This window comes from Rhyacophila brunnea, unplaced genomic scaffold, assembly GCF_057557595.1.
Source record: "Rhyacophila brunnea isolate RB1 unplaced genomic scaffold, BYU_Rbru_1.0 scaffold_4, whole genome shotgun sequence".
In the NCBI taxonomy this organism is placed as follows: domain Eukaryota; kingdom Metazoa; phylum Arthropoda; class Insecta; order Trichoptera; family Rhyacophilidae; genus Rhyacophila; species Rhyacophila brunnea.
In genome coordinates this window covers 10,965,359-10,992,317 of record NW_028233068.1, presented here as the reverse complement: position 1 = coordinate 10,992,317, position 26,959 = coordinate 10,965,359, and the positions used below count along the sequence as shown (strand labels likewise).

Here is a 26,959-nt window from a genome sequence, read left to right as displayed (position 1 = left end):
TCGTATCATATAATCTGTATAAAATTCTGGTAGGTATTCATAAGTATCTGATAATAATGACAGCGTTACCAATCAATATCAAAAAAATGTTCTAATTGAATTTAATAGAATTGGGACATCACTGTCTGCAAAGTTCTCTCAACAATGTGTATTTTTTTTATCTCAATACTATACGGCTATCTCTTCCCGGTAAGATAGCTCACGATGAACTGTACTACAGCAAAATGTAATATTTACGTGTAACCGAATAAACAATGTTGCAGTGGTGGAAGGTACCTATTGGATTCGAACAAATCAGCGTATGATGGGTGAGAAATTCAGTAAACAACCAATGGCCAGCGTTTCTGAAGATTGTAGGTCTGACATTGGCGAGGTTCATAGTGCACATATCTCTGAAAGCGTGAGTACGAGCTCGATCCTGCATCAATGTTTTTTTTTAATGTGTGTTTCATCCAGAGCAAAGACTGGTGGGTTTATCAAATGGCTAGCAACATTTCTCGTTAACAAAATCGACCACTAACTCTTGAGATTTCTGAATTTATTTTATTCTAATTTTTTCATAATGCAGTCTTAGTCGCCGCACATTGTCGTAGGTTCCGGATCGGGCAACATCACATGTTGATTTTTCAATGTGTGTTTTGACCCGATAAGTTGAGCATGTCGATAGCACCCGTTTCTCGTAAAAAAAAAAAATTATTACGAAATCTCTTCGTGAGGCGGTCAAGATCCATATCTGGCTACGCTCATGGTGCAGTGCGTAAGGCGTTGGCCATCCATCCGAGAGCTCTGGGTTCGATTCCCAGTGAGGACACAATATAATTGTGTGATTTTCTCAAAGCCTGGGTGTTTGTGATTGTTCAAAATTACTAACAACCACCTTGTACGAAAAGGCAAGGACATGGTTATTAATAATTAAAAACAAAAGATCCATGTTATTATAAAAATTTAAATAAGAAACCTATTCGATTTGGTGACATTGCATTACTATTGTCTAGATGTCGCTAGTTTACCACATTCATATTTCAATAAATATACGGACGGACGAAGAAATCAATTTGTACTACTTATGACAATACTGTTACATGTACCTACATCAAATTGTTATACTAAAATTAATTATTTTTACAGTCAAAAGTAAATGTTGACAAATTAATGACTTCTCAATTGAAAAATTGTGAATTCACCAATTGCATAATTTAAACCTGCAACCCACAGGTTTAAACTTATTTAAACGATATATTATGTATTATACTGTTTTTTCTTTCCTCATAGATATAATCAATGTTTTGTAAATTTGTGTTTGTTATTTACTTTGATTGTTTATGATTCGTTTTATGGTTACCGATAATTTTGCAGTGTGGTTAGGAGACTTTTACTTTGATATTATTGACTGTGAATTAAAAAAATAATTTTCCTCTATAAAATAAGACAGAAATACTAATCACTCATCAGTTTATCGTGGTACATATACACTGCGAATAAGTGGAGTGAGTGACAGGTAATTACGTCAGTCAAATTTACTACAGATATCACATTAATTAATGTAATAAATAAAAATAATAGTAGGCTGCCATTCATTTATATTTTTAATATGACATGCGAACCGTGAATGCATTATATTATGCTTAGCCCAGACCAAGATGTATTTGTACTGTAAACAAAGGAACTTTGTATAAAAACTTTAAAAAATTTGTATAATACTATTTCTACAAATGACCAGGACCTTTTGTATTCCGCCATAGATGGAAACCATGTGAAACTTTAATGTACTGACAGACAAGTGTGGCCATTTTTGGTGAAAATTTTTTACTGTTTCATCGAAAGTACCGACGCATGGTATTGTGGAATATAGTTTTTAATAATGTACAGTACCTCGATATAACGGACTAATGCGGGTGAGGTGGTGTCCGTTAAAGCCGAAAGTCCATTATATAAAAACACAAACAAAATCCAGCTTATTCGTCTTCGGATGATATATCTAGACACACCCGTTGTGGAGTGACGTTAATGTTCGATGTCGACGCGCTTGCTTTCGGTAATCCTGCTTTGAAAAAAGAATCAAGTTTTGTTCGCTCTTTCGAAATCTGCTGTTTTTTTATAATCAACTCTAAAATTACGAAAATCAGTCATGATGTGTTACCCAGGGTCACCTTTATCTATTTCTAACCATTGTAAACTTATTGAATGGAGTAATGAATGCATACATTTACTTCAAGTAAACAAATTAAACTGCTGTGCAGCTGTGTGAATTAGCGGCCTGCATTGCAAACGTCAGTGCTACATTCAGTCTACGAGCAGGATGGCATTATGACTCGAATTTGAGTGCGAGAGGTATGATCATAGAGGTATTAAATAAAAAGAGGAGCAAGGAATCGGCTGTCTCATACAACTGAATAAAGCAGGCCAATAATAGTCAACAACTTACGAGAAATAGCGGCGCGATAAAAAGAATGCAGGGCATCACGGAGGATTTACTTTGGTCATTATAACATACCCATGTAATATAATGATAACGTGGAAATTTTGGCACAAATTGTTTACCAGCCTGCCTCGCCATACTTTTTCACCATACTTTCATATAACCTGCCGCCCCTAGGGTATGATGTTATTACTATGCGCAGCACATTTCACATTTGACCTATTTTGTCCGTTATATTGAGGTTTTAGTGTTCATTTAATTTGATTGCAATGTTTGCAGATGTTGACATGCGTTACGAGTTATAAATAAATGACTATTCACGTGCATTTGGGTATTGGTGAAAGTTTACAAACCATTATATTTTGTATGTGAATATATTATGTATCTTGGTCTGTACTAAGCAATATATAGAATAACCATTAGTTACATCATGGTATCACCGATTTGCAGAACTACAAATCCCCTTTGTCAAAAGTCTTTCATATACTTACATATCTAAGTCCACTACCCACAGTTCCTATTAAAGCTTTATCAATAATCTATTATTCCATTTTTCTCAACAGATTGGTGTTAAAATTTAAAAACGTTGATTATAATACAATATTTTGAAAACAATGGCGACACACAGATTGAATACCGCTGCTGAAAACAGTACTCCATATCAAGGTGTCTGGCGATTTAATGAAAGTGTCGACGTTGACCTCAGAGAAGACAGAAGATTATCAAATGTGGAACTCAACCTGCAGCGCAATACTGCATTCTTGATGGCTTTGGAAAAAATTAATGAATTCTTCAACGCCATAAAAGAAAAAGAAAAACGCATCAATTTTGACCACCAGCAATTCAGGGTGACAATGGTAGATAGAGTCCTACAGCAGGCGAGCCACGGAGCCGTCACGACCGTCTTATACCCCGTAGAGATGGAAGGAACAGTCGATTTGAAGATCAGACATGATATCCCAGTGCCGTACAAGATTCACATTGATATCGATAACCCCGAAATTACAGCGAATCTCCAAGGACCTCATGGACCGCACATCGGCTACAAAATAACCGGCAACAAAAATTACGAACAGAAGTACAACCTCATTCCTAAAGTTGATGGACATATTCTTTTGAATTTGGGCGGAAATGAAGATTTACCTGATAGGTCGCGGGCTGTAAATGTGGCAGGGAATATTCAGTATGTTCCAATTTCTCGAGTGTTCTCTCGACCTGTCAACGACAGTTCTGTTCTTGTTAGAACAGATACTGAAAAAATTACACAGAGTCAAATCAAAGATAGGGTTTTTCCTTTTTTTTATTGAGAAAGAAGCTCTCAAATGTGTGCCTCGCCTGACCGAATGCTGCCGTTTTAGTACCTATGTATACTTTGATCCAGATTGGATAGTGGGAATTGGATGGAAATATGCAAAAAGGATCCATTCCATACTGTTCCAGAATATAAGTTACAAAAGAATAGTTAAGAATCTGTTAGAATATTAAAACTATGAATAATTAGTCAAAAATCTCTTTATTACAAATATAGAAAACTTAATAAACTAAATTTTAATAATAAATATGGCCATAAAATAATATGTAATAATAAAATGGAATCCTTTAACTTTAACTAATTCACATTTTATATTGAATTAAAAAAAAGACTACAGTACTAAACTAAGTAATAAAAAATAACTGTGAAATTTTTAAAGTATTTTACTTTCAAATTTTCCCCTGAGTAATTATGGGATGGGGGGGGGGGGGGGTCACAGAAAAATATTAGACTCAAAAGGGGTCACAATCCAAAAAAGGATAGGTAGGTGGATGACTTATATTAAAATCGAATCCTATTTTGTCATTCTGTGTATCTGTCCACTTTTTCTTACGCGTGATCTCTTGTTAATAATATAATTATTATGATGACTTCCTTGGAATATTGGTTCTTTCAAACTTCTTGATAAGTTTCCCTATTTTAACTGATTTGATTAGTTCTTCAGGTATTTTATGTTTTTCGATCTTGTTTTGTGGGAACACTTCATCCGAATCCTCATCCTGATCATCATTTTTTTCGTGTTCATTATCTGCTTTTATCGCGACTTTTTCTGCACGTGCCTTAACATCCTTAGTTTCTTTATTGTCAATTTTTTTGGATTGTTTTTCTTTCCCTTTTTCACCACCGTCATTAATCACAATATCTTCATCTTTAATATTGGGTTTGTTTTCCGATTTTATAGCTTCCTTGTTCTCTTTTATTTTGGTCCGTTTTACTTTTCCATTCTTCCCACTTTCATTGGCCAACTGTTCAAGTGTTTTAGTCTCAACCAATTTATTTTCAACATCTTCTTTAGAAATCCCGTTTTTTTCGTCACTGTTTCCTTGTATTTTCTTTCGTTTCACTTTTCCACACTTTCCACTTTCTTTGGCCAGCTGTTCTGGTGTTTTAATTTCAATCTCTTTGTCTTCGGTAACTTCTTTAGAGATTTCGTTTTTTTCGTCGCTGTTTTGTGCTTTGCTCCGTTTCACTTTGCCATTATTTCCACTTTCTTTCGTCAATTGGTCAGACGTTTTTGTTGTTTTGAGGGATCTTGAAGGATTACTCTTTTTCTCTGGCTCCTTTGTTTCAATTTCTTCGAATTCTGGAAGACGCTCGTAGTCGTTGGATTTAACTATTATTGCCTGAGCAGCTGCTGCGAATACCTTATCAATATTTTTCTTGTCCAGAGCTGAACATTCAACAAATCCATTGGCTCTGTAACATTATAATAAAATAGTATTAAGAGCCATATGCATAGTCATACTAATTTCAATAAGGAATGGAAACGCGTATAAGTAACGTTTCATAATAATTTCCATTTCAAGTGACTACTTATTTCTATCTATCTATTCTATGACTGTGCATAATAGGCCCTAAGATTATTATTTGTATAATATTGGATAGCAATTTAAAAATAGCTTCATGAATTGTGCAATACTTAAAAATACTTATTATTATTATTCGACCTTGTCCGATCCTAATAAGATCATATGGGCCTCCACAGGGTGGAGGTTTGTATTAACATATTTGTTTTTACGAGAAATGGATGCCAGTCACTTGCTCAACCTATTAGGTACATATGGGCCTCCACAGGGTGGAGGTTTGTATTAACATATTTGTTTTTACGAGAAATGGATGTCAGTCACTTGCTCAACCTATTAGGTCCATACCCTGATTCATACACATATTGAAAAACGATATGTGTACTTGCCAGTACTTTAGTACAGAGGTTGGCAACCCAAATGCATTGGCGTGCCACAAAACAGGTAATTCAAAGTACTGGAGTGAAATAAAACTAGTAAATCTACTGTAAGACAATTTCATTTGACTACTTATAAATAATACACACTACCTACATAAAAACATCATATATATTACAATATTTAAACATTAGTGATTCCCTTGAGGTTCAATTTTGGAAACTAACACCCAGGGAACTGTTCTGTGCTAACACCTGAATATTTGGTTCATAGTTTGAAGTTTTTAATTTCATGCACATTTCCGAATTTTCTTCAGTGAAACGATTTCGATATGGGTTTATAATATATTTCATAATTGAGAATGTTTGCTCACAGTAGCACGTTGTACCGAAAACACTTAAAAGAGCGAAAGCGACTTTTTTCATAGGTTAGGTATTAGGCATCGGTTGCCGGGCGCTGCTTTAGTAGAAAGAAATATTGAATTAGTAATTTGTTAAATAAGTTCAAGATTAACACACTTACTGGATCTTTCGTGCCATTTGTTGGCCTTCTGTCGTTCCTACTAAAGAATCAACAGATTCACTGTCTCTTAAGTCAGTCATTGTACCTATAATAATTAGAAATAAATAAGAAATATAAATCAATTGAAATCCAATATAAAATTAAACCATGGAAACAATAATGATCTGCAGAATTAATATACTTCAGGCGAATCCTCTACCTTTCAGACACACCTAGAGGAGAAATACGAAGCTTGCAATTTGAGACATTTTTTGATAATTTTAATAAATATGTATCTAAAAACATTAAGAAAATATATTTTTTATTTAAAGTCAGAGAAAAGCTTACAATTTTAAAAAAATGTTATAAAATGTGAATTTGTTAAGGGATCCCATCTTATTATTACATTTTATTTTATAGTCATATTAATTATTAAAATTTAGTTTATTAAGTGTTCTAAATTGTACCTAAAAGATTTTTAAGTAATTCATAGTTTTTACCACGTTTTTATTAGCTCGTATTCTTGTTTGTCCGGTACAGATTTTTCGTATTCTTGTTTGTCCAAGATTTTTAACTAACTTCCCGACTAGCTAGACATTTGAAAATTTGAGAATATATCAGAACACAATGACAATGCATTCTTTTAATACTTTTGGCCATCTTTAAACAGACTTGAATTCATTTTCAGTTAATTCTGTTTTGTATGTTTCGGAAAAAAATCGTTAAAAGTAATATTTACTACTCACTATTATTGGTTGCTAAGGGGGTCCTAGCAACTAAATTATTAATAATATATACGTGCGTTACTATGGAAATCAAAATGACGTTTCTGTATTATATAATATTTATTCAGTATTTCTATCAAGTACAATAAAAAGTTTTTATTAATACATAGAATTGTCAAGTTTATATGATTCCACAGAAAATTTAAAAACGTGGTACATAAAAAGTTCTTTTTATCTTGTAATAATTATTATATTTATTTTAAAAAACATCGATTTTTATAAAAATATATATGTGTATAACTTGATATCCTTTTTATTAATATCAAATCGAGCTTCGAATTGGGACCATACTTAAAAAAAGATATGATTTAAAAATATATTAAATCGAAATATCGTCTACACTAGATTGTGCCTACACGAAAATACAATGGCAGCAGGCTATTGTTACAATGCTGATTAATGACGTCATCATTATTATGACAATTTTTTTAAACTCTGATTCGCCGATAATTAAATTAAAGTTTTTAAATTCTTAAGAATGGTGTAACTGTCCATAATAAATATCAGTAGCGAAGGATGGAGGTAGGCTGTTAAAATCCGCCATAAAAAGTGCACATTAAACTGTGTTAGTCATAAGTATTTGTTTTTATTGAACTAAGACTACAGATGGTATTGGTTAGTTTTTAAAAATCAATTAAACCTTGCCTAAAAAGCCGCGTCGACACGGTCCAAGTACGATCCAAGTAGACTTGGATAGGAATAATTAGTATGAAGATGTCACATACGAGTTCACTTGGATGGCACTCGGTCAAAGTGTACTTGGATCGGGTGCCATCCAAGTTTACTTGGATAGGAATAAATAGTATGAAGCTGTCACTTGGATGAGACATCTTCATACTAATTATTCCTATCCAAGTCTACTTGGATCGTACTTGGACCGTGTCAACGCGGCTTAAGCCAAACCAAATTAGTTTTAGTATATTTAGGCGAAACGACAAAATTGTGCAACTTTTTCATTCATACTAATTTACACATATTGTTATTCTTTTTTTAAATTCATTTAGCCCTGCCTAAACAAACTATAATAGATAAAAAATACTTTTCTATCTAAAAAAATATTCAAAATTAAGTATGATTTAATTGCATAACTTTAGATATTCTATAGATTGGTGAGTATTTTTTGATTATTATCTATTATGGCTTGGTTTTCGCAGGGTTTAATTGAATTTTAAAAACTAACCAACACCACCTGTAAATTGTGGTCCTATTTCAATGAAATCAAACAAAAAGTTTAATGTGCACCATTTATGGTGGATCTTAATAGCTTACCTCCACCCTTCGCCACTGCCATAATATATGCACTAGGTGTAACTGAATATATTATTATACTTACATAATATATGTCAACCACTTGTGCATTTTGAGTACCTACCTATATATTTTATTTAATATTTGCCATAAGAATTGCATACTTTTTTTTTTATTTTAATCTGCGTGATAGGTACATGAAGGTACACTTTATGTTCATTTATTTTAGTCCTTATCAATAAATTTATACCTACTTGCAGGACTTGTGCTTTTATTCGTCAATTTTCGGCCTTATACTGTCAATTATATCATTAAATAAATGAGATCTGGTATCATATTATATCTCAAGGAATCCGTCACCGTGGCCGACCCTTCCTCACCTCACAGGTGTGTTACAAAAGCGATCTACGTGCTACAGCGAGACGCAGGAGACGTGGCGATGGACCCATGGAAGTGGCACGGCCTTGTGCTATCCATATGCCCCAACACTGGGGCGTGACACGGGAAGTAGTATTAGTAATGGGGTATCATATTTACCCACTAAAATGATGGGCGTTGATTTCGAAAAACGTCGTATCTCCGGAAACCATTTCTTTTCGACGTTGCTGAGTGAATTACTCGAAGATATTGAATAACAAAGAAGATAACAATCAGTCTAGAATGAAACAAAAAAAATGACAGTTTACTTAAAAAAATGTGAACAATAAAATATTTACTGTTTTTTCTTATATCCCTTTACTGCATGATTTTTTTTTTTTGAAAAATTTTATTTTTTCTTGGTGTCAAAATGCCTTGTGAATGAAGGAAAAATAATGAAAAAAATATTTTTCGAAAATTTCATTAAATTTTGTATGTTATTGCGTGGTGTCGCAGATTTACGACATTTGGAAATCTTACATTTTAGTATGACAAAATACAAAACCAAATGAAAACAATTATAAAAAACTAATGTACACACCTTATTTAATGTGTAGATATTTTTATTCAACCAATTTCAATCGTCTGTATATTTTTTTTTGTTTATTTTTACAAATGCGGATTTTTGCGTACATACGAATTCGTCAACTGTCAAAGCAGAAATGCATAGACTATAATGCAGAAATGCTTTATTTCTTGAAATGTCCAAACAAAATCGGTAAAGTAGGATGTTTATGGTAAAACAGTTTTCTAGGCATCGAAAAAGGATATTATTTGATAATTTACACAGATTGCATTGGCTATATCGAAATAGTTTGAAATGTCGCAAATTTATGCAGTACTATGCAGTAAAGGGATATAATATATTATGTATTATCAATTTCAGACAATTTTATTTCTGTTCATCATCATTGTTCATCTTCGATTCTGATGTTTATGATACTATGGTTACATGTAAATTGTACGTAAAACATTTCGCCGTAGCACATTTCGCCGTGAGCTTTCTATCGGAAAGAGATGACCGTATACTATACGGTCTCCAATTTTATTAGATCCAATATGAACATTAATTCAATTTTCATAGCTGATTTTGTCAAAATTCAGGAATTATTCAGGAATGAAAATCTAACCTAACCTAACAAATAATCCAAGACATCGGCTATTGTCAAAATTAGTTTGCTGCTGGCTTCCTGTACAGTGTAAACCGACAAGAACCGTCTTTTATTTAGACATGAATTTTATCTCTGTACTATACGACTTAAAGACGTTGGGCTGTCTTTAATATACGGCCATATATTTCCGATACAACATTTCACGGTGAAGTGTAATACGGCGAACTGCATACGTACAAGTTTCCGGACACGTGATACTATACCTGAATTAAACAACTTACATTTTTGTGCCAAAGTATCCTGGATTCGTCAAAATATTTCTGTCCTGGTGCCGCTTTAAGGGTAAAATAATATTCTTCTTCGTTTAGCATTATGTGACATCTGCCTAGGTAATACCTGTAACAAAACATATAGGTATATAAACACCAGTATTTTATCGAAAATGATCGCACCAGTTGCAACCAAATCAAGGGTCACTGGTTTGGAATACGACAAGCCGATCCATGGCTCCCACATTCTGAAGCGACCCCCAAGGCTAGGATCTTTGTCGCCCCCCTACCTATCACCAAGGTTAAAGGCAGTGTAACGTTCTAAAGTAGAGTTTTCCAAATGGTGTTCACGGTAAAATTAAGGGTATTTAGTGTATTTTTTACAACGTTTTTCTTAGGTCGTATTCTTATTTGTCCGGTACAAATTTGCAATCGATTTTTAACTAACTTCCCGACTAGCTAGATATTTGAAACTTTTAGAATATATCAGAACACGATGCCAATGCATTTTTAAGCCATCTTTTTAAAGCCAAGCTTTTAGCCATCTTTAAGTAGAATTGAATTCATTTTTACTTAATTTTGTTTTGTATGAAAAGTTATTTCGATACCATTATTGGTTGCTAAGGGGTCCTAGCAACTAAATTATTAAATAATATATACGTGTGTTACTATGGAACTACTATTGAAGGAAAATAGCGCCGCAGGTGACTCTTTTTACTATTAGAGAAAAGTTTTGATGTGTGTTTATCTTACTTATTTGGTCGACTCGCCACGCCGGGCCCCTAGGCTAGAGCCATGTCAGCTCCCCCTTGTGAGGGCCATGAGCCGACCTATTTATAAAATACATAGGTATTGTTAGGGAACAGCTTCATCGGGAAGCCTTAGCCCAACACGACAACGCAAAAGTGGAGGGAGTGCCGCATGTCAACTACCGCGGTAATAATGAACTCACAATCGCATGTTCTCTGTGCACTATTTCACACTAGTTAAACGGAGTTTTTTTTAAACATAATTTTCCAACTGGCGGTTTTATTAGATATTTAATTATACGGCATTATAGAAAACGACATCAGCAGTGACAACCCTAGACAAAATGCCGCCCCATTTTTTATACAGTATTTTTATCATTCTTTCATGACTCCAATATCTAAGAAATGTGTTGTATGGATACACTACTAACAAAATATATAAGTAACACTAAAATATAGAAAATTACATTTATAAATACTTTTTTCCCCAAATGTAGGGATTTTTTTGACGTTGTTGGTAATACAGCGGCTGTCTTCTTCATGCTCGGCAATATTAATGATATTTTTAGCCTGAGATCTATAAGGTTTAGGTAATATTAAATCGATAATCGACATAATGACGGAGCGACTCTTCGATAACGCAACATTCGTGCGCATTGGTTAATAAGTCAGACTATAATTATTCGCAAATATGCACGTGTCGGTTACGGTCACCAAGGATGCCGAAAAGCAACGGAAGTAAACTAGATATCGCGAACCCGATAAAAAAGTTACAGTCCCATTAAACCTTTTATACTAATTAGCACATTTTGTTTCCAACCAGTGAGCTGAAATTTTTAACGGAAAGATATTCTCGTTGTTACTAAGTTTTATATATAGGTACCAAATGATTCTCCTCGATTTGCTGCCCTTCGAGTGACTGCCGCCCCCAAGCGACGCTCAATCTGCCTACCCCCACGGGACGTCACTTGTCATCAACAGCTCCGGCAGACAGACGGTCCAGTCTTCGCCTCCCAGATATTAAGTCCCGATTTCACGAACAACGGAGTCACAACATATTTTATATTCTTACATTTTATTACTGCCTTTACTGGGTAGGTCGGTTCTGCTCAGCTTTTATTGATCCATTGATAAATTAAAAAAAATAATTATTACTTCTATACGTCATCATCTTCGAGCCTGAGAGGATCATAATATGGGCCTCCACAGGGTGAAGAATGCATTGTTGTATTTTACGAGAAATGGATGTTAGCCACTTGCTCAACCTATTAGGTACATACTCTGACTCCAAACACAAATTGAAAAACATTATGAGTATTTGACAGACCCATGTTTCGAACCTGGGACCTACGACGTTATAGTCCGGTGCTGCGACTGATCGGCCATCGTGGGCGTTAATTAGTAGACAATATAATAATCCACAACAGTATATTGAAGCACGCTATAAGACTGGAGCTGATCTAATAACTAACTAACGTTAAGTCGATGCCGACATCCAGAGTGTATTTGATAATATCATTGAGATGACATTGTTAACTTTCAGTTAAGTTCCATAAACGAGTTGAGTAAAACAATCGATTAGTAATCAAGATATTATAATGAGTAGATACGTACAACTTTTTATTTGAATCCATGTCCTCTGGAAATTCCTTCGTAGCATATACAGACAAAAGGGAACTTTTGCCAGTACGATCATCTCCAACGGCTGTTATATTCAAAGGTTTCACTGTAACTTGAGACATACTTTAACCCTTTATAAAGGGCGAAAAAAATATACACGGGTGGTTAACTCCGTCAATTGCATCGAGTGAAAAGGGAATAACGGAATACTTCATAATATTCATTTTAATCTACCGTGATGACTGTTGTCCAATGACTCTCGAAACAGGAAATGTTTCATTGTCATATATTGGCGATTCTCCGGTATTATGTTCCGGTACAAAGTGATATTATATTCTTGAATAAGACGTATCCTTAGCCAGGAGATAAAACGTAGCGGGTTCCAAAAATTAACGAAGACGTAGAAGAGAACGGTGTTTGGTTCGCCGTTGTAGAGAGACGAGAACCAGTCTGGCTTTGGTGTGAAGGAGTTGGATGATGACGAAGACTTGTTGTGAGAGTAGATGAGCAGATCGCTCTGACTTTAAATTATTAAAAAGGAACATACATAATTTTGAAAAGACTTCTGAGAAAATATATTATAAGTTATAACCAATAGAAAAAATCTTTTTTGAAAAAAGTAAGACACTCGGCAGGAATCGAATATGCGTCTCTTAAGTATCGCGCTCTGTGCATTACCACTATGCTACGACTGCCATGCTTAATTGCGAGAGATTGTAATTATTGGCCTTGTGAATACCCGCTCACAAGCGCTCTCCAAATTAAGTTACGGCATGTATGTTTATGTAAGTTCAATAATTAGAATGCCACATTCTTCAAATCTTGCGAATTAATCGTTGAAGTTATACACACAAATCGATGTTTTTTAAAATAAATATAAAAAATATTAAAACTATGAATTAGTGAAAAATCTCTTAAGTACAGCATATAAAACTTAATAAACAAAATTTTATTAATAAATATGACTGGTACTTATAAAAATATATGTAATAATAAGATATGTCCTTTGACAAATTAACATTTTATAACATTTTTTTAAATAGTAAGTTTATCTTTGACTTGAAATAAAAAATATTTTTCTTTTTATGTTTTCAGATACATATTTATTAATTAATACAGTTTAAATTGTAAATTATCAAAAAAAATGTTTCAAATTGCAAGCTTCGTATTTTTCCGCTAGGTGCCTCTGGTAGGTAAAGACATCGCCTTAATCGTCGGCCTATAACGTCATGGGTCCCAGGTTCGAAACCTGGGCCTGGCAAGTACACATATTATTTTTTAATTTGTATATGAGTCTGAGTATGGAACTAATAGGTTGAGGAAGTGGCTGACATCCATTTCTCGTAAAAACAAATTCCGTTAATGCAAACATCCACTCTGTGGAGGCCCATATGATCTTATTAATGTCGGACATGGTCGTATGAAATATGGCTGTTGTTTGATGATTTTTTTCAGTTACCTGCCACAGCCTATTTACCATCAACAGACACCCTTCGCTACTGGTAGGTATGCAGTTCATGTCTAGTATTTCAATCCCGGTACCGGTTATTGGCATATCCCTAGCAACAACAAAAAAAAATGATAAAAAGTTACAGTTGTTATAAAATTGTTTATCATCTATGCAAGCTAAATGTTATAAATTTAATAATAACTGATTCACCAACTCACTGAACATGGAAGATAGGAGATAAAAAAAAACATGGTGATGTTTTGTTAGATGTTAATTAGTCACTATTTTATTATGCCCGCGATGTCCGAGTGTTCACTTGTCTGCTTGTGAAGTCATGAGTCTCGGACTCGAATCCCGAAGTCTAGCAAATTCACACGTTATTTTAAAACGTTTTTCTTAGCTCGTATTCTTATTTGTCCGGTACAAATCTTGCAATCGATTTTTAACTAACTTCCCGACTAGCTTTTAAACTAGACATTTGAAACTTTTAGAATACACCAGAACACGATGCCAATGCATTTTTTAAATACTTTTAGCCATCTTTAAGTCGAATTGAATTCATTTTCAGTTAATTCTGTTTTGTATGAAAAGTTATTTCGACACCATTATTGGTTGCATGGGGTCTGGAGTCCTAGCAACTAAATTATTAATATATACGTGCGTTACTATGGAAATCAATATGACATGTCAAGATGACATTTCAGTGTTATATCTATCAAGTACAATTTTTTTTGATCGTTTAAGCTAGTCAAGTCAAGTTTATATGATTCAACAGAGAATTTGAAAACGTTGTATATAAAAAGTTCTTTTTATCTTGTTATTATTTCAATGTGTGTTTGAACCCAGTACATGGAAACCTCTTCATGAGGCTGCAAAGATCCACATCACGGTATTGCCAATGAATATACCTATATGTACGATACGTACATGACCCTAACATCCTGAAGAGGGCCCCCAGGCCAGGGTGTACGGGGGGTCCCCCTACCTATCGCTAAGATAAGGGCATTGCGATTTTCGACAGTAGTGTTCTCAATTAGTTTCCGCGGAACCACAGAGATAAGGTTATTCCGGGTAGTTTTAGCGATTTTAAAACAAATCCAGTTGATTTATTGAGTTGTCGGCAACCATCGTCATATTATGAAGCACTGATCGCGACCTCTTTTTGTGGTAGCCAAGTATCATTATCGTGCAACTCTTCGCCATATTAGATAAATAGCCATTTTGTAAAATCAGGAAACACTTAAAATAATTATAAAATAAAATTCTACACGTCATTAATTATCATTTAATTATAATCAATCAAATTGCATTGCACAACTACAATGATAATATTTTTTAAGGAAAATAGGAGGCATTTTTACAACGTTTTTACAACGTTTTTATTATCTCGTACTCTTGTTTGTCCAGTACAAATTTTGCAATCGATTTTTAACTAGCTTCCCGACTAGCTAGACATTTGAAACTTTTAGAATATATCAGAACACGATACCAATGCATTCTTTTAATATCTACTTTTAGCCATCTTTAAGTAGAATTGAATTCATTTTCAGTTAATTCTGTTTTGTATAGAAAGTTATTTCAGAAAAATCCGTAAAAAGTAAAAGACTATTATTGGTTGCTAAGGGGGTAGTCCTAGCAACTAAATTATTAATATATACGTGCGTTAATATGGAAATCAAAATGATATTTCGGTATTCTATATATTTGTTTGTTTGTTGCAAAATAGAAAAATAATGATTTGTTGACAATTGCCTTATTTGTCTTCTTCTTCAGGGGGTGGTCCTAGCAACTAAATTAATAATATATACGTGCGTTACTATGGAAATCAAAATGACATTTCAGTATTCTATATATTTTGTTTGTTTTTTATTTACTTCATATCAAGTACAGGTTTGAGCATATTGAGCAGAACATTTAAAAACGTTGTATATAAAAAGTTCTTTTTATCTTGTAATTATTTTTTACTAATATAGCTAACTTGTGATGTGTGTTGCGCGCCCCCTCCCATATGCCCCCTATCCTATTATTATAAACATTGCATCAGGTTATAGGATCTAGATCTAGTATTATTTTATAACTTACATAAAACGTATCTGGCATCGTCACCTTACTATTAAAACCTCATAAGTCTGTTTGAGAAGAATCTTGAGGGGAAGAAAAAAACGTAATACAAACAATATTGTAAACGATGAATCTGCTAACACTGGTTGTGATATACGAGGTTTTAATTCAATGTTTGAAACCACGAGACCTACGAGTTTTTAAAATTTGTCGATGGATGGACAGCATACTAGTCTAGAGAACCGAGGTTTCGATATGATTTTAAATGTTTTTTTGTTTGAACTTTGTCGAACAAACTTCATTTTTCCATAATATTGGACTTACGAGGTCTTAATAGTAAGGTGACGACATGGCATTATATCTAGCATTTTACGACATCGCAGACGACTTCAGATTCTCACGAAATTGATTATTTCCCACCTCCAAATAAAATGTATAATTATCAGCAATAAAGATAAGTACCTACGTATTGTCTTGGTACCTACATATTGTCTCTACATATGGTGCCACGGTTGCCGACGATGGTGGTATTTCTAGTGAGCTTGGAATCCACATGGGTATGGCGGGTCTGCATTTAACCAACTTGGAGTCGCATGGAGGTCAAGGCTGTATTCTGTGAGGGCCAAATGTCGTTTGTTTAACGCGTGCATGCTACCTGTGCACCAGCTGTATGGCTGTGAGACATGGCATCTTACTAAACTTCAAGAGTCTCGGCTTTTGAGCTTTGAAAATCGATGTCTCCAAAACATCCGAGTTCGTGAGCAGACACAGCAGCCTTCGGTAATTGAGGTTATCACGATGAGACGCTTTACGTGGCTGGGACACGTATTTCGGATGCTGCCAAAGAGTACGACACTTCGTACCCTTGTGGTACAGCCTCAATGGTTCCATCACCGTGGCTGGCCCTCCCTCACCTTGCAACGGTGCTACAAGAGCGACCTACGTGCTGCAGGTCTGACATGGCGGGAGGCGCAAGAGTTGGCGATGGACCGAGGGAAGTGGCGCGAACATGTGCTTGCCCTATGCCCCAATGTTGGGTCGTGACAGGGTGGAAGAAGACCTACATATTATATTAATTTTTTCAGGCTTTCCTTTCATGACCCTTATTATAAGAAGTTATATAGGATAAGATAATATATTGTTAACACTGATATCCGCGGTATAATAATAACATTTTGAAAATGTAACCTACGAAGTAAATATAAAAATGAAATTAAAATGAGGGTATTTTTATCACATCATGCGGACTTTATAATTGTTATATGAACTGTGAGATTAAATTGTCAATAATTAATATCGATTTTACCTTGACGTATCCGATTTTAAGTAATCCCCTATACCTATATACTATGAATCATGTCCCGATATTATTTAAAACATAGTTGGAGAGTTTTAAAATGGAGATTTTGAAGGGAAATTAAAAAGTCTCGATTCTCTTACTTATAAGAGGTTTAATATCAATAATCGATTGAATCAAGACACCTCTACAATTATGCGGTTATTATATATTAAATAATTAAAGTAAACTGACATTGATTTATCTAACCTTCAATAGGATGCCTTCTACGATGCGTAGACATGCTACGATTCGTAGAGTGCTACGCCGTAGAGCCTGCAAATATACTCTACGCAGTCTACGCCCTACGGCGATGGTATTATTTTTGCCAAATTGTTCCGAATTTCCGTAGTGTACATATATGTAATATTATATTGCTACGTTCTTTTGGCATGTTAATAATGTGTCATATTATAGCGAAAAATGAAAACAAAAAATATATTCTAGTATTTTAGAAATTCCCAGTGACATCTACTGAAAAAGGATGTAGCTAACATCTAACCTAGAATAAAAAAATAATGTAATATTACCCTAGATTATTTTGTCGTACATTTCAACCACAATTCAGAGGGTAAAAAGGGAAGTTACTATATTTAGTTTTGACTATAACCAAAGGAATCCATATGAACGTTTTTGGAATAAAAATACTTGTTGGCGATTCCATGACGTTTTAAGGGTAACTAGATTAATTGCTAGGTAATATGTATATCGATTTATTGGACATTGGTGTATTAGCAATAAACAAGATGATGACTGATTTGTACTGTTTTGCGATTAGTAATTGAATTATCTAATCTAAATATTATATTACAGATCATAACATTAATACAATGAATTTTTTCTCAGTGCTGACCTGGAAAATATACTTGGAGCACAACAATGTGACGTTTGTTACAAATGAACCTCTAATGTAAAAAGCTTCAGTAATCCTTTTTCAGTTTCACTTTCATTTCCTCATACGTAGTTAAGCTCCATCTCTACAGAAGAGATCTACAGCACCCACGGTGGCCTAGTTGATAGAGCGCCCGTATCTTATCCCGTGGGTCGCGGGATGGATATTTTGTTTTTAGTATCAGCGTGTGTTGGATTCAGCATAATGAGACAACAGTTTGTTTTGTTTATATTTTGTTTGTTTGTTTTATCTATGACTCTCCTACCCCACTTAGGTGTGAACTTTTAAATGTTTTTCTTTTTAATTTTTATATGTATAATACTTATACTTAATGCATTGAATTCAATAATAATTACTCAGGAGCAGTTTCGATACGAAAGACGGTAGATAGCATAGTATACAAGAGCCATCGTAGTACAGTGCGTAAGGCATTGGCCTTTCATCCGGCGTCGATTACCGGTTAGGTCACATTATATGTATGTGATTTTCTCAAAGCCGATGTGGTTGTGATTGTTTCACTTATATTCAGGGTTCGAAATGGACCGGAGCGCCGTTCTGGTTCATGAAATCGGTAAAATTATCGCTCCGTCTCGTGGAAAAAATAATTTGACCTAAGATAGGCCATATAACAAAAAATCTAATACTACACTTATTTTTATATAATACACATAAAAAAATGATAAAAACTATGTAAATATCTTCAGAAAATTTTCTAGCGCTCCGATTCGTAATTGAACCATGAACCGGAGCAACACTCCGGTGCGCTCCGGTCTATTTCGAGCCCGGGAAAAGGACAATATTATTATCATAGAGTTGCAGATTTATCAATATAGCAAACTATTGCATTGTAGTATCGTCAAAATGGTTCACAGTATTTCGTGCGAAACGGTTGATAAACTCATACACAAGTTTAGCATTTTAAAAATAACTTCTGCGCGATTAAGTCAAACGATAAAATTTTTGTTTCGTTGTACTTAATATATTTTTTATACACAAAAAATAATTATAACTATAATTCTTAATTAACACGGAATTATTCTTGCAATGCTGAAATCTAACCAAATAAATAACTAATTCACAATGATCTATACGCCCTTTTGGCATTGTCAATTTATTCTACCGCATACAAAGTACTAAATTCATCCCTCGCGCTTCTATGGATTTTACACCCGCTGTTCGGTGGCCATGGCAACGGACGTACCACCAAAACGTGGAATATACGAATTTAGTGTTGCCATACTATCTATCACGTTGAGAATGATAAATATTTCAAGAGCTAATCTAATAATACCATAGCCAGCATTCTAATATTCATTTTTAGATGTATCTACTATTATTATCGTGGAAATAGTAATACGAATATTACAACTGCATCATCATTTTCTACATTTTTACATCTGTTATAAATTATTAGTCTACATTTTTAATGTCATTCGGTATTGAGGATCGTTGTTTATTTTAAATACTCCTGTTGTGTCTCTCCAGCGATACCTGCATTTCACTGTCAGCATTTGTGAACGTGTTGAGAGGCCTATATCATTCTTCACTTCGTTGGACAATCATATGGACAAACTATTATTCATATTTAATTAACTGTTTTTTTTTATTCAATAACCAATAGATTTTTTTTGAAAAAAGTAAAACACCCATCAGGAATGAAACTTTCATCTCTTGGGTTTTGCGCCCGTGTACATAGACCAGTATGCTATATGCGTCATACTTTTTTCTATTGGTTATTAATATATTTTCTCAGAAGTGTTTTCAAAATTATATATGTTCTGGTTCATTCATCTGGTTATGTGGCCGAAGTGCTCCTTGGAGAATCGGTCGTTCATGTTTATTTCTTACAGAATAGATATAATATAAATAAGTACATTTTGTTTTCATTTATGTTCACGGAATCCTTACAATGCGCATTCAACATGCCTCAAAAGAATCAATCATACCAAAATTATTACGAACTGTAAAAAAATTGCGTGTATTTTAACACAGGTGACTAAAATGATTTTTGTTTTGCTATCCATTCTCGGGCATGTAGATTATAAACACCAGATATATTGCATATATTTTTTGACCTGTTTTAATTTAATTGGTATCTTTATTTGAAATCATTTTTTAATTATTTTTCAAAAGACTTTATAAGTAACATAAAAACCACAGAACAGATATTTCTGAGTTCCCTGATAAAAACCAACTTACATAACAATGTTATATTGTCATAATATGTGGTTGTAAATAATATCTTAAATATAATATAAATACAACATTTTTGTTCACCCGAAGGCCGGAATGGCACAATCGGCAGCGTGCGCACTTGATTATCTATACATAATATGAATCGACCCCAACAGCTGTTTTTTTTATTATTAGTCTCATCACCGTGATTCACTCCCTCGCACAGGTCCATAAAAAGGGTCTAATCATCGTTTTGATTGAATATATTTACGAAATCTCACTGTAAATAGATCAGATCAAATGTAGTCGCTTACTTGTATAAAAAGTTAGTAACATACATAGATAACAAAAACTATAAATTGAGGAACGACGATTTGCAGAACTAGCCTCACCTCAAGTAGTTATAGTTGTCGGTATTTGCATGAGGGTACGCGAACAAAAAATCTGGTATAATTATTAACAACTACTTTATTACATAACCAAGACAATTAAATAGCTGGATTTATTTATTTAAAAGAAAACATTTAAAACTTGCATGACAAATCAAAAAAATATGAGAAGACCACGTGACCTCGTCGTATCACTTGATTCGTATTGCATCACTCAGGTTCTCCTGCAAGGGAAGATGTAAATCCCTACGCTTCAAACTGAGGCGTAGTTTACCTTACCGCCTCGCAGTAGGCTCTTTGCATATAAGTAATGCCATTAGTGCTATGGGTGCCCAAAAGAAGACTAAAACAAATAAAAAGACATGTGTTGTTGATTCATTTGTAATGCATATTGTGTCCTCAGACAAATATAATAATATTATGTTTATTCAAGTTTAAGAATGACAATGTTAGTGTGTAGTCATGGGGGGTGACAGGGCTCTAGCCTGGGGGGCCGGGGCTTGGGGGGGGAGTGTGGGGGGGTAGACTGGATAAATGAGATAAACACAACTCATAATTCAGCTTTAGTAGTAAAAGAGTCACTATTATACTTCATAACCATTAAATTATATGATTGTACGATGTAATTTTTGATTAACGATTTTTGATAATTTGAAAAACGTTAATATAGTGCGCCACTGCTTTTAACCTTAGCGATAGGTAAGGGGTCCGCCAAAGATCATAGCCTGATGGCCCGTTTCAGGATGTGGGGGCCATATGTGTAGTATAGGTTTCACTGTTAGTTTCAAAACTGGATAGTAAATCACAGGAACATGCCTACCTTGCTCCTGTGAAAGTATTTTAACATATTTTGTACGACGTTTGATTGCTATCTATTTTGGATTATGCCCCCAATCCAAATAAGTAGACAATTATAGCGGGCAACAAAAAGTAATATCGCCCAAAATGTATAGACGAATGATGAAAATTATTTTCGATGATGGCAACTCTGAACTCTTTGCCAGAAACAGTCGATACGTTGCTTTGGCTGAAGTCGTGCTGTGCTCTTCGGCGCCGCGATGTCCGTACGTTCCTCCCCTTTTCCGTGAAAACTCAATCTGCATCCAGTGAAAAACACTCAAAATATCAAGATTACAATAAACAACGACAATTTTCGCATAAAAAATAGACCGAGCGACAGTCCTTCATATTGTTTTCTACGAAAATCACGCCCACTTTTATATCCAGCACGATTCCAATTGAAATAATTAATTTCGTGAAACAAAAGCTAGAGAAATCAGCAAAAAATCGTGTTCTTTTGTTTTCTTATTAAATTTTGAATGCAACAAAATAAACGGAGTTGCATTATTGAACATACATTTATAATTATTGTGGATTGGAACATGGCCATTGTTCCAATAAAAAAATTGTAAAAGAAATAGTTTAAAATCAAAAAAATAAAATACCCTCGTCTTGTAAAATGACAACTAGACGTTCTTTCAATTGATTTACTAGTATTTTAGTGAATTTAGATTGACTTATCACATACATAGACGTTATAATTTCTGATCAAACAACGCAGTAAAATAATACATTGCATACACAATAAGATTGAAAGGGAATCTGATTTTACTTTAAATAATATTAAAAACAGATACTTTTATAAAATTATGATTTTATAAAATACTTTTGATTCGATCTTTTAAAACAGCATCATCCCAATACAGCACAAAAATGTGTATTCATGAATATTAATTAAAAACAATAATTCATATTTTATTACCAACAACTAATTCAATTCAATTAAAACCAAACATCTTAAATGTATTGTCAGTAATATATAGTAATATATAATCATGTGAACTTTGAATTTGTTAAAATAATGTAAAACAATCACCAGATTGTATTTCTAAAATATAACCTAACAATATAATTAGGATACTGAAAATTGCTTTGCCTTAAAATTGTAGAATATGTGAAGCTTAGTGAATTAACGTAAGCAGGTTTAAAAATCTATAAGAAATTAAATTAAATATTTTTTTATATTTCCGCATTAATATTGTTATCAATCTTGTGGTGCCTGGAGTTGTGAGAATTGAAATGCAGGTAAATATTGCATGCCTCACTTTTAACATATTATTATAATATCCAACTGATTTAATTTTTTTTATATATAATAATTATATGTCATTACAGATTTCGGAAAGACAATATATATTTATATTCAATATAATATAGCAGTATGCACAATAAGCATACAAATATTAATAAAAACAATTGAAAAGTCAAGGTTTAATTTAAACGAATAAATGTGACATATTATAATTTAAAAAAAATGAGTTGAAAGCACATATCTCCACATATTGATACATCAGTTTCAAAGTATAATAAGTCAAAAATTTGCAGTTTTGAGTTGGAATACCGATATCTACTATGTAAAATGTAATATTCCAATATGTAATTATTTTAGAATGACAATGGTTATTATTCTTTAGAATTTATACGTCAATCCTGTGGAAACCTAAACTCTTGTTATTAATATTAGAAAAATAGAAAATTATGTTTATAATAATAAATATATTTTTAGATAATTTAGAAGATTTAGAATTACACTGGAATCTATAAAAGTTAGATATACAGAAGATCAAACCTGCCCAAAATCTTGTTTCCTTATTATATCAGAACTATGCTTTATGAGTTTTTACACTTTGGAACTGAGGTATCGTTATGTATTTATGTATAAAACAGGATGCAATATAATATATATGACAATATAATTAATAATTTTATTCCTTCTTTTTATTTTATTTTAGCTAGGTATACCCATAATATCTCATGTATATTATTTTATTATTATTTTCTTAGCAACCACCAATCATAATTTTAATATTGTGAGCTGGCTTATTCCTCCTTCAAAACTTAAATAAACATAAAATGATCATTATTTTCTCGTGGAATACCTAGTAATAAACGATCATTTGAAAATAAGACCTTATTAACAAAATTTTCTTTAACGTTACTAACAAAACTTAAATTCAACTGTGGGGTTAATGTTCTCAACTTAGTCACAAATACACTAATGCAGTTCAATTCTCAGCACCTCAATCAATTAATTATACGACGTTTTTACAAAATAAAATTGCTATTTACACAGGTGACTGTGTCGTGTCTTTTACGGTAAAATACAACAAACCTAACCTAACCTAACACAGCCCATTTTTATTTCAGAGTTACAGTAGGTAGGTACCTAGTTTACGTTAGTACATTACTAAATAGTAGGTAGGTGCATTACAAAATATGAATCTTTATGAAGTTAGCTCAAATTTTTCTCTTGGAGACATCTTGTATAGAAGTTTAGCGACCAAAATGCACTACATCCCTCTATCTTGAACCAGTCTCATAGGATCACCAACGTCTTGAATCAATATTTCTGTCTAAATGCCTTTATGGATACCTTGCATTTACTATCGAGTTTCGTTAAGGACTATGGCACACAAACTACTCTACTTGATGCTAGTCAAATGAAAATTTTGCCGGCTGAAAAAGATGCCTTATTGAAAATCATTCGTCTACCTGCATCGGGTATTGTTAATTTGAATTCGGCCAGAGCCTATGGAACCACCTTGCAAAAACCCTGGAAAATTCTTTGTAGCGCAAGGCGGTGGTGATTCTGATGAATATTTCGTCTGAATATTTGAGTCACTTAGTTGCATAGCCTCTACATTTCCATGCGCTATAAGTCGGAATAAATCACACTTCTCATTGCGGGACATTTGCCCAAAATATATATGCAACTGTTCTGCGTTTTATTGTGACTATAAGTTCATTGGATTGTGTTAAAACCTTCTGATTCGTCAAGGTACCGGTTTCATGGTACAAATTATGTTCAGTTCTCATAAAAAATAAATCATGAACCCTTAGGTGGTGGCGATATTTTTGTGAACTGTTATTTATGATTCGGATTGGTAAGATGAATTAGGCAACTCCGAGCACTAACCTTTTGTTGATGGTGAGTAAGAAGTGGCGAACTCTTGGCTTCCAAGTCAGTAATGCACCCACTGTCAAGGCTATGCCCACAACGTCGCTCGTGGCTTTGGAGCGTACGGTCACTATGCAGGCTGTGTTTATTGGTTTGATTATTTTTTGATGTTTGTTTTGCGACCAGATTGGCACTAATTATTGATGTCTCCGCGCGAAATCCATATTTAAGGTAGGCATAGGTTTAGGATTGTTTGGAAAGGGTATCACGAGAAATTGGGTCAAATAGGTGGGTTATCTCTAAAAACAATTTGAAACAGTGTGTTTTCATTGTTTTTTTTATCCATACGGGACATTAAAAAGAAGACGTGTTTGATCCACCTCTAACTATTAACACAATGCTTACGGGCCCTTTTAATTAATTTTGTAATTAACGTGTTAATTTGCATTTGAAAAGTAATTAGCAAAAACACAATTTTGTGCGGCCCGTAAGCTATGGGTTAAGTATTATGCTAACTACATACGTCGCAATTACGTTACACTTTATAATCTCGTTTTATCAGAGTTAAAAGTAATAAGTGCAATAATAGACTATTATGCTCTGCTAAGTAAAAAAAACAGTAGGTACTTTTGGTTTTAGTGAAATGAGAACCCAAGTTTTAAACTATTTTTTCTCTTATAGGTACTAGGTATGTAAAATTATTGGACTGTTTTGACATAATCTCTAAATAGACACTGTATATTATAGATTATGTCAAAACAATCAAATATTTTTACATAGGTAGTGTAAGAGAAAAGTTAGTTTAAAACTTTTGTTCTCATTTCACTAAAACCAAAAACACTGTATTTTTGCTTAGCAGGGCAGTATTAATTGTGTCACTAGATTTCAAAATCAGCCAAGTCCATAATAGATAAATAGGAGAAAAACAGCTTTTTGTTTTCTCAAATACACAGTCACAAGGGTGAAAGTTTATATTATTTCGAGTATAGAATATTTAAATTAATAAATTCCACATTTTGATAATGCAGAAATGTTAAAAAGCGGTAGTTCTTCAACAATTCACAAAAAAGTAAAAAAAATACCCAAAGGTGGACTTGGCTGATTTTGAAATGTAGCGACACAATTGTACTAATTGAGTTTTATCCGTGGTTATTTAAAAAAAAAACTATTTTAGTTACATCATACGACTAACTAAAGCATTGGTGTTAGTGCTGGGTTACTTGCTTCTTTACGGTATTTATCAAACTTTCTTATAATATGTTAGTTAAGCGTACAATTAAATAGTAATCGTCTAATAATTGATCATTTCATTGGCTACATTAGTACTTTTCATTCTATATTAATTCGCTCTTCCGGCAGCCAAGAACGTAGTTTCTACGACATGTTTATGGTGTGAATATTTTTTATACCCAACTACAATTTTCTGATAGGATGTTGATATGTCAGTAGATTGAGATCTATTTATAAGCAGAGCTATTGTAAACACATCGAGCTTTCCTGCTATGCGTGCTAACGGCTGACATTTAAGTATGTATGTAAGCATACAATATGCCACATACAGTGGCGTAATATTATTACATTAAAAGTTCCCGCCAAACGACCTCGGACTTACAGACAACAGATGTCCTTAAAACCTAACTTAAATCATACGTATCTTCATAACTTAACTTAAGACTCTAGAGTGTAGCTAAACTTATAAAATTCAATTCAAATAACCTCAGAAAGATTACCAAAAAAATATGGGTCTTGAACTCACATTCGTCGCAATCCAAAAGGTGTTGCCAATTAATAAATTGTACATACAATAAGTATACAATATTTAAATGATAACATAATGTTGTAGATACATGCATTAATTTTTAGTTCTATGACTTATTTTACAGTTGTGATTTGCAAAACAACAAAATTATTCTTCAATCTTGGTTCTTGTGAAAACGATGTTGATAATAAAATTATCACTTATTTTTTGAAATGCTAGTTTTTGTACATTTTTTTTTAATTTTGAGAAAATCTACCCTTTTCCTGTCATCTAGCTTATTTTGCAATACTGGCTAATACACTTTTTAATGTATAAATTGTATTATCTATAGTCTATCTATACCGTTATTAAATAATATATTCACAGGAAACACGATAGTTTAAAGAAATGACAACACAGTTAGCAGAAATAATTACGGATATAACTTTTCTGCATGTTTTTTTTTACAATAATAAATTAAAACTATTATTAGTGTACCTAGGTGTGGTACTGTTTATATGGGTATATTAATAATACAACCAATTTAACCTTTAACATGCGCGGATACAATTTCGTCTAGTGCGCAGGAATCAGTCAAGGCTATAAAAATATATCATCATAAATCAT

The 26,959-nt window shown here is 33.4% G+C and overlaps 3 protein-coding genes across 3 annotated transcripts in view; 2 read left to right on the top strand and 1 right to left on the bottom strand.

Moving 5' to 3' along the window:
- The first annotated feature begins 1,447 nt into the window (after positions 1-1,447).
- LOC147066877 (uncharacterized) lies at positions 1,448-4,105 on the top strand. The gene is made up of 2 exons (XM_085954064.1): positions 1,448-1,498; positions 2,983-4,105. The coding sequence occupies exon 2, from the start codon at positions 3,034-3,036 to the stop codon at positions 3,724-3,726; it is 693 nt and encodes a 230-aa protein (XP_085810190.1). The 5' UTR covers positions 1,448-1,498; positions 2,983-3,033; the 3' UTR covers positions 3,727-4,105.
- LOC147066876 (uncharacterized) lies at positions 4,084-12,594 on the bottom strand. The gene is made up of 5 exons (XM_085954059.1): positions 12,328-12,594; positions 9,977-10,091; positions 8,704-8,821; positions 6,155-6,239; positions 4,084-5,147 (listed from the first exon to the last, which is right to left on the bottom strand). Exons 1-5 carry the CDS (start codon positions 12,453-12,455, stop codon positions 4,313-4,315), a joined length of 1,281 nt encoding a protein of 426 aa, XP_085810185.1. The 5' UTR covers positions 12,456-12,594; the 3' UTR covers positions 4,084-4,312.
- A 9,071-nt stretch (positions 12,595-21,665) lies between these two features.
- Positions 21,666-26,959, top strand: part of LOC147066875 (uncharacterized) — a 30,481-nt gene continuing 25,187 nt past the window's right edge. The window contains exon 1 of the mRNA XM_085954127.1: positions 21,666-22,721. The gene's annotated coding sequence lies outside the window, so the exon portion shown is untranslated. The remainder of the gene's footprint in view (positions 22,722-26,959) is intronic.